This window comes from Pan troglodytes, chromosome 12 (genome assembly GCF_028858775.2).
Source record: "Pan troglodytes isolate AG18354 chromosome 12, NHGRI_mPanTro3-v2.0_pri, whole genome shotgun sequence".
NCBI lineage: Eukaryota > Metazoa > Chordata > Mammalia > Primates > Hominidae > Pan > Pan troglodytes.
Window position 1 is genome coordinate 17,528,369 of NC_072410.2, and position 15,891 is coordinate 17,544,259.

At 41.8% G+C, this 15,891-nt stretch overlaps 1 protein-coding gene across 4 annotated transcripts in view; it reads left to right on the forward strand.

Annotated features, from left to right (window-relative positions):
- The window catches only part of TGFBRAP1 (transforming growth factor beta receptor associated protein 1), a 78,935-nt gene that overhangs the window by 23,781 nt on the left and 39,263 nt on the right, over positions 1-15,891 (forward strand). For all 4 annotated transcript variants that reach the window (XM_063788923.1, XM_009443018.5, XM_009443019.5 and 1 more), the window contains exons 3-4: positions 7,569-7,763; positions 9,761-9,915. In XM_063788923.1, the coding sequence (XP_063644993.1) occupies positions 7,569-7,763; positions 9,761-9,915 (350 nt within the window). The remainder of the gene's footprint in view (positions 1-7,568; positions 7,764-9,760; positions 9,916-15,891) is intronic.

The window sequence follows — 15,891 nt, forward strand, 5'->3', positions numbered from 1 at the left end:
CCTGTCTCTACTAAAAATACAAAATTAGCCGGGCATGGTGGTGCATGCCTGTAATCCCAGCTACTCAGGAAGCTGAGGCAGGAGAATTGCTTGAACCCAGGAGGCAGCAGTTGCGGTGAGCCGAGATCACGCCATTGCACTCCAGCCTGGGCAGCAAGAGGGAAACTCTGTCTCAAAAAAAAAAAAAAAAAACAAACAAAAAAACCAGAAAACTCCATAAGGGTTCCTGGTAAGATTTTCCCACAAGAGTGGGTTGTCATTTGGTTGTTTTTGCTCCTCATTCTAAAAAGTTGTTGAGGCTGGGCTAGGTGGCTCACGCCTGTAATCCCAGCACTTTGGGAGGCCGAAGCAGGCAGATCACCTGAGGTCAGTAGTTCGAGACCAGCCTGGCCAAAAGGTGAAACCCTATCTCTACTAAAAATACAAAAATTAGCCTGGTGTGGTGGTGGGCACCTGTAATTCCAGCTACTCAGGAGGCTGAGGCAGGAGAATCGCTTGAACCTGGCGGGGCGGAGGTTACAGTGAGCTGAGATCGTGCTACTGCACTCCAGCCTGGGTGACAGAGTGAGACTCTGTCTAAAAAAATAAATAAAATTAATTAATTAATAAAAATAAAAAGGATTTGAGGTAGCTCACTGAGTATTTTCAATGTCATGTCCATAACATTTTCTCTTTTATGTCCTGTCATTTCATCCTACCAAAAAGTTTTTTGTAGCTGGCTCCTCAAAAGGGGCTTCAGCAGTGCTCTTATGGACCTAACTAATTCTCTGGACAGCCTTATCAAAATGAAGAATCAGTGCTTTAACCTTAGTGATGTCTCCTGGTATTTTCTTCCAGCCAGGGGTGGCTCATATTAGAGTTAGTGTATATGTTTATGGTACAGGGATGCTGGTGAGAGCGCATTCCTTTTAACACTGGTATTTTTTATCCTTGGCGAGTTTTTGTATAGACACCTCATTTCAAATTGCTGAGTGCAAACACATTTTCTTGTGATAACAAGAATTCCTGTCATGAACTATTTCATGTATATCTCTTGTTTTTCACTTTTTTAAAAAATAGACTTTATTTTTTTAGAGCAGTTTTAGGTTCACAGCAAAACTGAGGGGAAAGTACAGAGAGTTCCTGTAGACCTCCTGCCCTCCCGTTATCCACACGACAGTGGTACAGGGGGCACATCATTAGCACCCGAAGCCCATAGTTTATATTAGGGGCCATGCTCGACAAATGTGTTATGTGTAATGACATGAATCCACCATTGTAGTGTCATTCACAATCCTTTCACCACCTTAAAAGTCCTTTGTGCTCCACCTGTTCATCCCTCCCTTCCCCTAAGCCCCAGCAACCGCTGATCTTTTTGCTGTTTCCATGGGTTTTTTTCTTTCTTTTCCAGAGTGTGATCTAGTTGGGACCATACAGTATGTAGCCTTTTCAGATTGGCTTCTTTCGCTTAGTCTTAGGGTTTTCTCTTTTCCCACCCCCAGAACGGAGTCTCGCTCTGTCGCCCAGGCTGGAGTGCAGTGGTGCCATCTCGGCTCACTGCAACCTCCGCCTCCTGGGTTCAAGCAATTCTCCTGCCTTAACCTCCCGAGTAGCTGGGACTATAGGCATGTGCCACCATGCTCAGCTAATTTTTGTGTTCTTAGTAGAGATGGGGTTTCACCATGTTGGCCAGGCTTGTCTTGAACTCCTGACCTCAGGTGATCCACCCGCCTCAGCCTCCCAAAGTGCTGGGATTACAGGCGTGAGCCACCGTGCCCAGCCAGTAATATGCATTTAAGTTTCCTCCATGTCTTTTTATGGCTTCACACCATAGATTCTTACTTTTTGAAGAAAACATTCTTTAGCCCAGCCACATTCTTTTCGGAAAATTGAGGATTTCTGTACTGTGAAATTTTTTATTGTAGAAAACATATGTAAACTTATATAATAAAGAGAATAGCATAATGAACCTGGTAGAGACATCACCTAGCATCAGGCACTCTCAGTTTATACACATCATGCCCTCTGTTTATTTTGAGGCAAATCCCAGACATCATAGCATTTCATCTGTAAACATTTTAGTACATATTTCTAAGTTACAGATACCTAAGAAAGCCACAATTCCTAAAAAACCTGACAGTAATTCCTAAATATCAAATATATGTAGATGTGTCATATTTCCCCTATTAGCATACACCATAATCGATGTAAATATATATATACACTTATGTTTAAGTATTTGTATGTTTATTTTTCAGTTTGTTTGAATCAGTTTCATACAAGGCCCATACATTGCAATTGATTGATCTGTTACTTTGTTTTAATCTTCAGTTTTCTGCTTCATCTCTTTTTTGCTTTTCTTTAATTTTTTTTGCTGAAGAAATTGGATGGTTTCATGTATGGTGTCCCACAATCTGGATTTTAATGATTTCATTCCCATAGTATTGTTTAACATGCCTCTCTGACCTCTGTGTTTTCTTCAAATAGTAATTAGGAGATTCAGGGTTTTTAAAATTTTGCTTGTTTTGTGGGGAGGCAAGACCACTTCCTAGTGGTGGAGTACCTCTGTCAGGGTTACATAATGCCTTCATCGCTCTGTAATGTTAACAGCTGTTGACAGTTACTGCCCAGATCAATTCAGTTATTCAGTTTTCAATATGGGGACCTCTTCTGTCTTACAGAAATGGCTTTCTGAAAAGTATCATTATAAACTCGTGGACGCGAATGTATGTGATGTGCTTGGTTTCATCCATGCCTGGTGGGAGTTTATTCAGGTGGACTTGTCAGTCCTTTTTCATGCCACTAGAAATCTGATTGCTTCCTTGACTTTCAGGATATTCCTAGCTCACCTCGTACATTTCTTGCCCTGGGTCTGGTTTCAGCCATTTCTCCAAAAAGCCCTGATGTTTACAGACCACAGTCTGGGAGCCAGAGGTGCTTACTGCTCATTGTTTCTAGGCCCTTCTTTCAGTAGACAGTGCTGGGAAGTATGTCTTTTTTATTTTATTTTATTCTTTTAGAAACGAGGTCTTGCTATGTTGCCAAGGCTGGCCTTGAACTCCTGGGCTCAAGCAAGCCTCTCGCCTCAGCTTCCCAGGTAGCTGGGACTATAGGCATGCACTACTGCACCTGGGTAAGTATATGTTTGTAAAGATAATTTCATTGTGAAATCATGTTGATAGAACCAATCCATCATTGTACCTGTATCTCCTTTCAACCACACCAAAGATCTGACTTCTCTACTACCTCAACATAATTACTCCTTTGATTTATCCCACAGTACATACAACAGAGTAACAGGACCAACACTACCGCTCCCACAGTATAATTATTGGAAACTTTGATGGTTTGTGGTTCTTTCTGTCCTTAGGGTATTAGAAATACGGTCAAATTACTGTGTTTTAAAGTCACTTGGAGTAGCTCTCCTCTGTGTGGTTATGCCATCAACTAGATTTATAGTTAGATTTGTTTGTTTCATTTTACTTTTGATTTTTAGAAATTGCTTTGGTGTGTTTTTTATTATATAAATGTTTACAAAGTTCCAAGACAGATGGATACAGCAAGATATCATCAAGGAGGTCTAAGCTTACAGCCAGTTTTTTACCAAGTCTCCCGCTCCCATAGGTAACCTTTATTTTTAGGGTTTATTCTTTCATTTTAAAATACAACATAAATATGTAAATATTTGTATCTCCTCCTTGGCTAAATGGTAGGGTACTTTTCCTCACCTTGCTTTTTTTTACTTAATATACTAAAGTGATCACTTCAGAGTGTAGAGGTATTCCTCCTTCATTTTTATAGCTGCGCACTATTCTGCTTTGTGGAGGTACCATAATGCATTCCATCTATTGATGGACATTTGGGGTCTTTTTTAGTCTTTAGCTATTCCTAGGGACTTATATTTGTGTGTATGTGTGTGTGTTTTCAGTGTATCTGTTGGAAAGCTTTCTAGAGATGAGATAGCAGAATCAAAGTATAAATGTGAGGTATTGCGATAGTCTCCCTTGATAAAGGTTGCACCATTTTATTTCTCCCCAGCAACCTATGAAGGTACCTGTTTCCCTCCAGCTTTGCCAACAGAGGATGTTGTCCAAACTTGTGTGTTTTTGCCAGTCTAGTATATGAGAAATGGTTTTTCAGTGTAGTTTTAATTTCCATTTCTCTTGTTTATGTGCATGTTTGAACATTTTTCACGTTTAAAAGCCATTTACATTTCTTCTGATGGGAATTATCTCTTCTTATCTCTAGGCCTTTTTTTTTTTTTTTTTTTTTTTTTTTTTAGTATTCTTTATATATTTGAGATACCAACTTCTCTGTTATATAAGTTTCAGGTATTTGTTTCCATATTTTACTGTGAAAAAGCTTTTTTAAAAATTTCGATATGCTCTCACCAGGTGTGGTGGCATGTGCTTGTGGTCCCAGCTACAGGAAGCTGAGGCAGGAGGACCGCTTGAGCCCAGGAGTTGGAGGCTGTGTTGCTCTGTAATTGTGCCTGTGACTGGGCACTACACTCCAGCCCATGCAACACACCAAGACCCCATCTCAGAAAGAAAAAGAAAATTCTGTATAATCAAATGTATCAGTATTTTCAGGTATTGCTTCTTGAGTTTGAGTCATAATTAGGAAGAGTTCTCTGTCTTCCAGGTTAAAGACAAATTCACCTGTGTTTCCTTCTAGTACTTGTGTGGTTTTTTTTCTTTTTTTTGAGAGAGTCTAGCTCTGTTGCCCAAGCTGGACTGCAGTGGCACAATCTCGGCTCACTGCAACCTCCACCTCCTGGGTTCAAATGATTCTGCTGCCTTACCCTCCCTAGTAGCTGGGATTACAGGTGGGTGCCATCATTCCTGGCTAATTTTTTGTATTTTTTGTAGAGACAGGGTTTCAGCATGTTGGCCAGGCTGGTCTCAAACTCCTGACCTCAAGTGATCCACCCGCCTCAGCCTCTCAAAGTGCTGGGCTTACAGGCCTGAGCCATTGCACCTGACCAGTTTCATTTCTTATAGTGAAGAGTGTAAGGAATACATTCAATTTTATCTTTTTAAATTATTTATTTATTTATTTGTTTTTGAGACAGGGTATTTCTGTGTCACCAAGGCCAGAGTGCAGTGGCACAATCTCAGTTCACTGCAACCTCCGCCTCCCCAGTTCAAGTGATCCTCCTGCCTCATTCCCCTTAGTAGCTGGGGAATAGTACCCGCCACCAAGGCTGGCTAATTTTTGTATTTTTTGTAGCAACTGGGTTTCGACACATGGCCCAGGCTGGTCTTGAACTCCTGGACTGGAGTGATCTGCCTGCCTTGGCCTCCCAAAGTGTTGAGGTTACAGGTGTGAGCCACTGCGGCCAACCTCAATTTTATCTTTTTTATATAGCTGTCCAGTTATCCTAACCAACTGATTAAAGAGTCTATCTTTTCCTCACTGATGATGGCCTTTAATGTACACTAAATTTCCTAATGTATTGGGTCTGTCTCTGGACTTTCTGTTTTATTCTGTCAGTTCATTTGCCTATTCATGTGCCAATACCTAACTGTTTTAGTTATAAAGATTTGATAGGCTGGGCGCAGTGGCTCATGCCAGCAATCCCAACACTTCAGGAGGCCGAGGCAGGCAGATCACCTGAGGTCAGGATTTCGAGACCAGCCTGGCCAACGTGGCGAAACTCCGTCTCTACTAAAAATACAAAAATTAGCCAGGCATGGTGGTGCATGTCTGTAATCCCAGCTACTCAGGAGGCTGAGGCAGGAGAATTGCTTGAACCCGGGAGGCAGAGGTTGCAGTGAGCCGAGATGGTGCCACTGCACTCCAGCCTGGGCAACAGAGCGAGACTGTCTCGGAAAAAAAAAAAAAAAAAAAAAGATAGATTTTACTCCATTATCCTATGTTGGTTGTAGTGTTAGGATTGATGGGAAATAATAGTCAATAATCTTTAAGATGCACTGTTGTCTCAGCTACATGGGCATCTGGCTAAATGAACCAACCTTCTTAAGTTTTGTTCTGCTTGTAACTGGCACAATTATAAGCAAATTGAAAGATTACTTGTAACGCCTCTCACACAGTACCTATATACAGATTCTATCTTCAGCATAGTAACCACCAGACTTCAAACCAGAGGTTTAAAGTCTTAAACACTGTCCTATGACAGTGCTTCTTGAAGAAGGTAAATAATTCAGCTACTCTTCACCACACATGGTTCCCTCTCCTTCTCCCAGCTTAGATAAGGGGGTGGATGAAACATAAAGGGTACACAATTGAAAATAATGGTTTTAAAAGGTGTGCCATTTACACATTTGTTACATGTGCCTGTTGACAGCAGTCGCACTCCTGCAGCACTACAGAAACAATAGACTTTATCACCTATTTGGCAAGAATAGAATTAGTTTGTGGGTGTTGATCACAGTCCCCTCTGTTCCCAAGTGGGGCTTCGAGGCTTCTCCTAGTGCTTGTCCTGGACTCCTCTTTTGCCAGTTGCTGCTTGCTTTTTTATTCTAGTGAAAGCTTTGCTTTGCTTTTTGCGTGGATGCCTTTGTTACTGACTCCTCATCCTTTGCCCTTTATTTATTTATTTTGAGGTGGGGTCTCACTATGTTGCCCAGGCTGGTTTTGAACTTCTAGGCTCAAGCAATCTTCCTGTGTCAGCCTCCCAAGTAGCTGGGATTATAGACACGCACCACTGCCCCAGGCCCTTGCCCTTTTTATTTTAAAAACAATCATCAGGGCCTCTGTGCTGCATAGTTCTCTGGTTGGGCGACGTTCAGCCTTAAGCAGGTAAATGCAGTGACCCTGTTTGACCTCCAGGGTGAGGCTGGGCGATGTTATTGGTGTCCATGTGACCATGAGAGCTGTGCTGTCTAGAGCATGTTACTTGAGCAGAAATTCAGCAGAATCCTCAGGATTACGCCCTATTTGAAAGTCACTTTGTCCTCACGTGAGGACACATGCTTTGTCAATCTTCATGTGGCTTATATGGAAATGTATTTTTAACCTCATTTTTATTTTATTTTACTTACTTATTTTTAGACAGGTTCTCACTCTGTCGCCCAGGCTGGAGTACAGTGGCATGATCACGGCTCACTGCAGCCTTGACTTTCAGGGCTCAAGTGATCTTTCCACCTTAGCCTCCCGAGTAGCTGGGACTACAGATGTGCACCACCACACCTGGCTAATTTTTATATTTTTTGTAAGGGTGAGGTTTTGCCATGTTGCCCAGGCTAGTCTTGAACTCCTGAGCTCAAGCACCATCTGCCCGCCTCTGTCTCCCAACATGTTGGGATTACAGGTGTGAGCCACCACGTCCGGCCTATTTTATTTTTTATTTTGCTAAGTTTGTGGTAATATTATTACAACTTCATTTTTAATTGGAGGTAAATATCAGATATACATTCTGGGTAAGGTAGTTCTCTTCACAGAAATAAATTCCTGTAGGGCTCTTCACACATACAGCATATTATATTGTTTTTCCTTCCTTGAAATATAAGACTGTACAGGAAAATTGCTGGTGGGCAGGGGTCGGTCTGCATCCAGACATAGCTACAGGAAAATGACACCATGCTTATTTGGAAGCCCACCTAACTCTTTCTTCTTACTTCTAGGCATGTTTGCCACAGTCGCAGGGATATCCCAGCGCGCCCCCGTGCATTGGTCGGAGAATGTGATTGGGGCGGCTGTGTCCTTTCCATACGTCATAGCGCTCGATGACGAATTCATCACAGTCCACAGCATGTTGGATCAGCAACAGAAGCAGACGCTGCCCTTTAAGGAGGGCCACATCCTACAGGACTTTGAAGGTACTCATTCACATAGAAGTCTTAGTGAAATTTACTTAACTCTTTTATGATATTTCTTCGGTAAATATCATTTAGGAACTGGGCCTTGCGCTAAGCATAAAAGATACACAGATGACTCCAATACAGTCTCTGTGCTTCAGGGGCTGCACAGTTAGTGGGGAGACAGACATTTAAACAAATAGCTATGGCAGTATAAAAGCTTGATCACGATGGAATAAGGCCCATTGTGAGAGCAGAGGAGAAAGTATTTCCTAGAGATATCAGGGAGGGCTTCCTGAAGGAGGTGCTGTTTTAGCCAAACCTTTAAGGATGCATAGGAGTCAGCCAAGCAGATGTTGTGTGTAAGAACCTTCTGGTAGAGAGAAAGGTGTATGCGAATCTGTTCAAGAGGGTACTACGGGCTTCAGGCCACACAAGCAGTTCACTGTGACTGTAGTGCATGGTGTGTGTGAAGGGGCAGCGTGAGCTGAGGCTGCAGCAGACCAGGGTAGTCAGGGTGGCGGAGGCAGGAGGGACTTCATTTCGTGTGTACGGTGAGCCACTTGAAGGATTTACTCTACTTTTCCTCAGTTTTATTTTGAACACTTTGAAGCAGACCGAAAAGTGGTAAGAGAGACAAAGTAAACCACCAGAAACCTTTCACCTAGATTCAACGCTTGTTAACATTTTGCTGAGCCATTTGAAAGTACGAGGAAGATATCATGATATTTAATCCCAAAATTCTTCCACACATATCTCCCAAGAATAAGGGCATTTCCCTACAAAACCACAATGCCATTTTCACACCTGAAAAAAATTCACATTAATTTACAATACCATCTCATGTCCTGCCAATATTCAGATTTCCCCAGTTGACCTAAGAATGGCTTTTATCATATTTTCTTCCAACCAGGAACGAATCTAGATTTATGCATTGCATTTGCCACTTAAGGATTTTCGTTCACCAAACATTACCCTTGCTGTGCCAAGTGCTGTCTTATAGATGCTTATAGGAGATAAGAAGACTCACAGTTCCTGCCATTAAGTGGGTTAATTCCAGTGGGGCTCTGGCGCATGCGCTGGGGTCGCACACAGAGCAGTATTGTGGTGCGGCGCCTGTTGAGTGGTAGAGGCGGGCTCAGGGTGTGGTGGACACACAGAGAAGGATGATGTAACAGGCCCAGGGTGAGAACACAGGGAGGCTTCCTGGGAAAAGTGACTCCAGGCAGAGCAGGGACAGAATGTCATTTGAGAATGAGAAAAACTGCCTTAGTTGTGATACAGAAGACAGAAAGAGTTAGATTGTTTCCTATAAACAGGTGGTGCTTAGCTGAAAGTTTCTGCAGAAGGGAGCCAGTTTTAATCTGGAAGCTTAGTAGTAGGAGCTAGTCTTGGACTGCGGTTCTGACTCGTCCACAGACTACCTGTGGAGGGGCTCACAGGTAAAATGAGGATGGCAGTGTTGGCCATGGGCCAGGTTAACTTGCAGGATTGTGGGGAGATGAATACATTAGTGGCAAGACTTTGGAGGTATTTTTGGTTGGCAGATGAGCATGAAATATTATCTCATGCTTCAAAATATCACATTAAAATTTTAATTTTATATAAACTAACTTGGAGGGAAAAGAATGTTTTAAAAATGTTGTGTATTCTTATTGATAATGTTCCCTGATTGAACTCTGCATCTTCATTGGACTATGTATTATGCGTTTACTACACTGATTTTACATTTACCAGCATTTCTCAGTAAAAAAAAAAAAAAAAAAAAAAAAGGCAAAAAAAGAAAGCAAGATATTATTCTTTGGAAATGTCATAGTAAGAGTTTGCCCTTTTCTGACAGTTGACAGTGTAGGAAAAAGAAAAGCATTATAATTTATAATTTTTGTAGGAATCCCTTTGAGAAAACTATGGTGAAGTTGTTGAACAAATCAGGTAATGATCCGGTTTGGGGAAAGCAGTGTGTTTTTTTGCAGGCAGTGTGTTTTTTCTCTTTCCAACAATGCTGAATTTCTTCACAGGAAGAGTGATCGTTGCCACAAGTAAAGGAGTTTACATCTTGGTTCCATTACCTTTGGAAAAACAAATACAGGATCTTCTAGCAAGCCGCAGAGTGGAAGAGGCTTTGGTTTTAGCAAAAGGAGCCCGGAGGAACATTCCAAAGGAAAAATTTCAGGTTTGTAATTAACTGGTCACAGAAATATGCCTGTAAGTCACCAGTTAGAGGACATTCAGATTTAACTAACGTGCATCGGCCCTTCCTGTGTACTGGGCTGTACACACTGCTTTTATATCTGTTGTTTAATTTTCTCAACAAATACATATTGTGTAGATAAGGAAACAGGCTTTAGGGCGGTCAAACAGCTTGTGACTGAGAAGGCACTGCCAAGAGTGGAGAAGTCAGGCTTCTAACTTGTGACTTAATTCTGCTACTTTAGATATAGGCTTGTATTTCTAATCAACTTTCCTCTTCCGTGGACCTTCAGAGAAGGATCAATAACATAGTTCTTATAAAGCAAAAGAGTGAGGTCAGGTTAATTTGTCTCTGAATTTAGAATTTGTATTTGTCTGGAAGGGGTTGAATTAAAGTTTAGATTTCTATCATCTATAGGAAAAGCTTTACTAAACATATTGATAACCATTTTGCTAACTAAATTGATATTGTAGGAACCCCATCTAGTTGATTTCCTTAGGAGAACTTTTTTTCTTTTTTTTTTTTTGAGATGGAGTCTTGCTCTGTCGACAGGCTGGAGTGCAGTGGCGCGATCTCGGCTCACTGCAACCTCTGCCTCCCAAGTTCAAGCGATTCTCCTGCCTCAGCCTCCCGAGTAGCTGGGAATACAGGCGCCCGCCACCACACCCAGCAAATTTTTGTATTTTTAATAGAGACGGGGTTTCACCATGTTGGCCAGGATGGTCTCGATCCCTTTACCTCGTGATCCACCCGCCTCCGCCTCCCAAAGTGCTGAGATTACAGGCGTGAGCCACCGTGCCCGGCCAGGAGAACATTTTTAATGCACTTAAGAAACACTCATTTTAAATATAATTTGGTATAATAAATGCAATTGGTATAAATCGAGTCTCCTAAAAACTGTTACTTGATGAGTTATTAGGTTGTACAGGTTATTCCATATTTGAGGGGAACAAAACATAATATTGCTATGTATGTGTGCTTCGTATGAATATCTAAATTAATAATGAAAAAGTTCTTAATATTGGTCAGATTTTAGAGAAGACAGTGTAATTGTTGTGGAATGAAATGTTCTTTGGCCTCAGGCGCTTTATGCAGAAAAGGGTAGATTCTGAAAATGAAAGAAGACAGGATGTGTGATTTATGGTTGTGGGCTGTGAAGGTGGGCAGGACCTCTTTTCTACATTTAAACATTGATAAAGTTTTCATCTTTGTTCCTAACTTTTGAGTAAGACTGATCTACTAGCATTCAGCAGGGGGCAGCAAAGGCAAAAAGAAGAAAGCTGCTGAGCTTCTTGTGCCCTGGAGGGGAGGGTGCAGACCAGAGGCAGATCGCCAGTCCCAGGCCTGCCACTGCCGCGTGTGCTCTCAGCCCCTTCTCCTCTCCCGCGAGCTGCCCTCGGTGGATGTGTGGAAGTCCAGGGGGGCCACATTCCAAGGTTTTCCAGCTGCCACTGTGGAGTATTCCCTTCTTGCACACACACCATGTGCACATTTTAAGCGTGTAGCATTTTCTTACAGAGGCTTTCAATGCTGTTTATCTGATTTTTGCTCTTTTCTTCCCTATGCTTTTTGCCAGGGTAGAGCTACACAGTCAGTATTAGAAAATATTAGTCATCTTGTTTTCCAATCTGGTATCTCAGGGTTTTTTTGTGTTTTTGTTTGTTTGTTTCTTTTCTAACCTGCTTCCCGCTTCTCCCTGTATTACTGCAAGCTCCTATCTCCAGCCCTGGAAATACACCTTCAGAATTATCTCGAGTTCACCCATTATTCTCAGTTCCCACTGTTACTGCTGGTATTCAGACCATGCTCACTTTTGCCCGCGTTTTTAACAGCCTCCGTGTGTGATTGCAGTCCATCATCCATGCAACTATATGGAAATGATCTTTCTCCATTACGGACCGAGTCCTTTGCTTAAAATACTTTAGGGGGCATCTCGTTGCCCAGGTCAAGTCCACAACCTTGCAGCGTGGCTGACCCCATCCTCTTCTGTGGCCTCCTTGTCTTTTACACACACACACACACACACACACACACACACACACACCCCCTCAGTCCTATGAAGCACATGCCTAAATTCTACATTTCTGCCTCAAAGGGTGGAAGACAAAGAGAACAAACAACCAGTGAGCCGGATAGTATGTCAGGAACCCTGCAAGGCATTTAAAAACATTTGTTGTTTTAACCCTCAAAAGAATTCGGTAATGACTGGTACCATTGTCCTCATTTCACAGACAAGACATGGCAGCGCAGATCAGCCATGCCTCTGGGCATCAGGCTGGCTAAGTCAGGCTGGCGCTTCCCATAGGGCCCTTTACCCTGCAATTACTGGAGGGTACTCCTCTACTCGAAAAAATAGTTTTGATACCTCGCTTAAATATCTCCTCTTCACTAAGCCTTCCCTTTCCTCTGAGCAGAGCTAAAGACTTCTTACCTCATGCACCTGCGATTTGTGGCCCATACCATTTATCATGTCACCCCTCAGCTCCATACTTCTCCCTCCCCTAGGTCCTGGGTAGGTTCTTCCCTTTTAATACCAAGGAAAGAATGAATGAGTAATTCAGAGCTTCCAACTGGCCTTCCAGCAGAGCTGTGATATAATGGATTGGCAGCACGGGGTTTTTGTTTGAAATAGAAACCTTAAACAATAAAACAATATTGATGCAAAAAAAAGGTTTAGAGATGACTTTTCATAAATATGTATGTTTTAAAGGATTATATTCAGCTCATATGGTTAACTACATTGCTTCTTTTAGTCTTAGAGTGTTTGTGACCACATGCTAGACCCTAAGCTTAGAGAAACCAGGAAGGGAGAGGATGAGAAGCTTGAGCTCAGTAGACTTCTTCACCATTGCACTCCTTTCCCTTCATTTAAAGCAAGGGCTGGTTTCGCTTCTCTGAGTTCTGAATTAGCAAGGGGTTTGTCAAGAAGTTTGACTGTGGGGCTGGGATTAAGGATCGTTTCTTCAGGAGATCCAAAAGGGTTGTTCAGAACTTTAGAAAGCAAGCCTTAAATTATATTACAGTTTAGAATGCTGTATTTAAAATAAGAGACAGTAAAGGGACATCTTGCTTTATAGACAAAGATTTGTGTCACACACACAAAATATTACCTGATTTCTGTCACATAATATGGATGGTGTTTATATTTAAGCTTGGGCTCCGATAGATTTTTTTTCCCATTTCATCTAAAAACATTTCAATACATGTCTCTAAAAGCACGGATGCCCCCTTTGAAATGTAACCACAGTACCATTGTCGTCACTCCCCCATATCAGCACTGATTCCTTTGTGTGCTGGGTATCTGGTCAGTGCTCATATTTCCAAACTCGTCCAGTGAATGTTTTTGCTTTTTTTTTTTAATCCTTAGGGAAAAATCTCGCTAGCCTGTACACTCAAATTACTGTTTTAATGTCACATGGGATAGTTCTCCTCTGTGTGGTTCTGCCACCAACTCTTACATATGTAGTTAGGTTCATTTGTTTCATTTGACTTTTGGTTTTTGGGGGATAGCTTTTAAAAATTTAATTTGTTTTATAATTTTATAAAATATTTACATAGCTCAAAAGTCAAATCAGTAAAACAAAGTATATTCAAAGAAGTCTAAACTCAGTTTCTCTCCTTCACTCTGTTCACTGCCTCCCCCCTTTTACTGTGTGGTCTGTTTTATTTGCATATATTCTTTCTCTCTCTCTCTCCCTCCCTCTCCCTCTCCCTGTCCCACCTTTCTACCCGCCTCGTTCTTTCTTTGCCTTCCCACTGTCCCTCTGTGTCTCTCTCTCTGCCTCCCTTCTTCTCTGCCTTTTGATGTGAATGTTTGTGTTGTATTTTTTGTTTTAATGATTACCTTGATATTATTCATCTTATAAAATTCCTTTATGTTCTCTTTTTTGGGAGGGTTTCTATTGTCTGTTGCTTCCCCACTTGGAGCTGTGTTTGAAATTAGCCAGTAACATCTTCGTCACTCTTCCCCTGTGTTCCTCAGCATCCACTTTGGAGGAATAGCCCTCAATTCCCAGCTGATACCCGGAAGGCAGTCAGCAAGCATCTTGTCTTTTTTGTATAATCTCTCATTCTTCCCTATTTTTTGATGGTTATATTGTCTGTACTTTTTCAGAGCATCGAGCCTTCTACATGCTATTTGGTTTCTTAGTTCTGTGGACAAATATGTGTGGAATGCTCACCATTGAATTTTCTGTTGATGTCTTTCCAGTCATTTTGGTTTTCTAAAGCAGTCCTACGGTAGATATTTCACAATGGGAATATGGGGACACTGTCTCTTGAGTTTGTGCTTGTTGATGACAGTGACAGTTCATTGCAGCCTTTATACTTGAGGGCCAGTTTGGCTGGAGACAAAATCCTCCACTCATCTTTCAGTGAGGAACTTAAATATGTTCTACCATGATAGAATTGCAGTGAAAAATCTGATGACAATCTGGATTTCTTTCCCTTGTAGTGACTTGATCTTTTTGCTTAGAGGCTCAAAGCATACAAATTTCTTTTATGTCAAATTTCTCCATGTTGACACACATGGCAAATTGGAGCCTGCAAAATCACTTCCCACTTCCCACTGTATGCCCACCCATTCCCTCCGCACCCGGCCCAGGCAATCCCCACTTCCACTTCTGTCTCTATGAATTTGACTACTCTAGGAATCTCACATAAGTGAAGTCATACAATATTTGTCCTTCTGTGACTGGCTTATTTCTCTTAGCATAATGTCCTCAGGCTTCATCCATGTTGCAGCATGGAAGAATCTTCTTCCTTTTTAAGGCCGAATAATATTCCATTGTATGTACCTACCACATTTTGTTTACTTATTCATCTGTCGATGAATAAGTTGCTACCACCTTAGGCTGTGGTGAATAGTGCTGTTATGAACCAATCATTCTCTCTCTTTTCAGAGGAGACTGAGAGATTAAAAAACTACACCTCTACTTTCTTAGTCATCTCAGATTGCTGGAACAGAATACTGTAAACTGGGTGACCTCAACAAGGAACATTTATTTCTCAGTTCTGGAGGCCAAGATCCAGGTGTCTGTACGTTTGGAGTCTGGGGATGGCCAGCTTCCTGATTCATGATGGTTGTCTTCTCTGTCTTCACATGGCAGAGACAGAAGCAAGCTCTCTCAGGATTAGTATAAGGGCACTACTCAGATCCCATTCATGAGGGCTCCACCCTCATGACCTCATGTAATCCTAATTACCTCCCCAAGACTACACCTCCTAATACCCTCAGGGGAATAGTTTCAACATAGGAATTTTAGGGAGACACAGACACAAGCATTCCGTCCGTAACAGCCACCACCTTCCCAGATACCTTGGTTTTAGAAAATTTTATTGATTTATTTTTTTGAGATGGAGTCTCTCTCTGTCACCCAGGCTGGAGTGCAGTGGCGCAATCTCGCAATCACTGCAACCTCCACCTCCCGCGTTCAAGGGATTCTCCTGCCTCAGCCTCCCGAGTGGTTGGGATTACAGGCACGTGCCATGACACCTGGCTAATTTTTTGTATTTTCGGTAGAGATGAGGTTTCACCATGTTGGCTAGGCTGGTCTCGAACTCCTGACCTCAGGTGATCTGCCCATCCTGACCTCCCAAAGTGCTAGGACTACAGGTGTGAGCCACCTTGCCCAGCTGGTTTTGGAACATTTTAAAATAATTTATTTGAAAACCCAGAATCCACAAAGAAAAATTAAATTCACACACACACACACACACACACTGTCTCTCTCTTTCTCTCTCTCTGTCTTTCTCTCATATACACATCCTGCATGGCAAAACCTATAAACAAATTCAAGAGAAATAGCACATTAGGAAAAATATTTATAGTTTGCAGCACAAAAAGAGGGCTAATTTCTCTAATATCTGAAGAATTCCTTGGGCTATATGAAAGAAATATGAATAGCCCAATAGAAAAATGAATATGAACACATTTTATAGAAAATGAAATTGCTGGCC